Genomic DNA, 1,333 nt, shown 5'->3' with positions numbered 1-1,333 from the left:
TCTTTACATTGTAGTTGATCTTATAGTAGGCTGGGTTTGGTGAGGCAGAGGCAACTTTACCAAGTGGGTTCTCGATACTGCAAGTGCGTTTAGCTAACATGATATGGATGACTTCATGTCTTCCAGCTCCTGGCGAGTTATGAGATCGTTCATGTTCAATCATTTAAGTTAATTATAAAAATTTGTACCGTTAAATCGCTACAAATTTCAAAAAAATAAAATTGCACCACTCTTTTCTCGATCATGCTTCACCCTTAATCAACTCATGAATTTCAAGATTACTTAATCCAGGCATCGGAAATCGTTTTGATCTTCAAATTGAACCGTTGATGTTCTTCACCTTCCATGAGGCCATAAAAAAGATCAACAGTCGAGATGATTTCAACTTATTTACTACTAGATAGTAATTAAGTAAGAAGTTTGGAAATAAACCAGAAAGTAGTACTGCCATGGTTAATCGAGACGTCGCTCCTTTCTCAATTTATTCTTCTTTTAATCCTCTATAAAAAGTTGCTTTTTTTCTGATTCTTGTGGTTTTCTGTATCGCTTACAGCTTTATCGCATCAGGTAGGATTTGTTGCAGATAGCATAAAACTTCTTCCTTTATATTTCATTAATTTGACGAAGTTTGCGATTGAAACAAAATATAAGGGAAATCACAATAGAGCAATAAAAAAACATAAATTCTTTTTCTTGCTCAACATAAAAAACTTTGCTGTGCAGGTGAAGCTGAGTGTGGAAAGCTGCAAAGAACGATGAAAGCGGGGAGAAACTGTAGACGGAAACAGAAATGCGGCATCTGTATGGAGAACAAGTCAGTTTCTGATTTCATTTTCATAAATGACTGCTTACATAGTTACTGTTCGAAGTGCGTCGGCAGGTATGTTTCGGAGAAGATAAGAAACAAAGAGGCTGCGATTGCATGCCCTGATGCTGGATGCAAAGTTGGCACTTTGACACCTGAAATGTGCAAGCCAGTTCTTACACGCGAGGTGTTCGACCATTGGTCTAATTTATTGATGAAATATAAGTTTTCTTGCCCGTTTAAGGAGTGCTCTGGTTTTGTTTATACGACAGAGGATAGTGAGGGAAAGTGTTATCAATGCTACCGTCATTTCTGTTGTATGTGCGAGTCGATATGGCATCCGAATCTGGCTTGTAAGGATGTTCAGCAGCTTCGACAGGATGACTGGGAGAAGGAAGATTTGTTGCTTGTGGAACTGGCAAATAAGCAAGGCTGGAAAAGGTGCCCGTTTTGCACCTTTTATGTGGAGAAGGTGTCGGGGTGCCCGAACATACTGTGCAGGTGATGCTAATTTTCATTTCAGATGGT

The 1,333-nt window shown here is 38.9% G+C and overlaps 1 protein-coding gene across 3 annotated transcripts; it reads left to right on the top strand.

The window, feature by feature from the left end:
* Positions 1 to 76: 76 nt before the first annotated feature.
* On the top strand, positions 77 to 1,318 carry LOC110116358 (E3 ubiquitin-protein ligase RNF144A-like). 3 transcript variants are annotated; one of them, XM_028692334.1, is made up of 3 exons: positions 77 to 567; positions 724 to 814; positions 881 to 1,318. In XM_028692334.1, the coding sequence occupies exons 2-3, from the start codon at positions 756 to 758 to the stop codon at positions 1,308 to 1,310; spliced, it is 489 nt and encodes a 162-aa protein (XP_028548167.1). In that variant the 5' UTR covers positions 77 to 567; positions 724 to 755; the 3' UTR covers positions 1,311 to 1,318. The 3 variants fall into 3 exon arrangements, with proteins under 3 accessions (XP_028548167.1, XP_020705559.2, XP_028548168.1); XM_020849900.2 differs by having other exon boundaries at positions 724 to 1,318; XM_028692335.1 differs by lacking the exon at positions 77 to 567 and having other exon boundaries at positions 727 to 801.
* Positions 1,319 to 1,333: the final 15 nt, after the last annotated feature.

This window comes from Dendrobium catenatum, unplaced genomic scaffold, assembly GCF_001605985.2.
Source record: "Dendrobium catenatum unplaced genomic scaffold, ASM160598v2 original_scaffold_176752, whole genome shotgun sequence".
Classification (NCBI taxonomy): domain Eukaryota; kingdom Viridiplantae; phylum Streptophyta; class Magnoliopsida; order Asparagales; family Orchidaceae; genus Dendrobium; species Dendrobium catenatum.
This window is presented reverse-complemented; position numbering and strand designations above follow the sequence as displayed.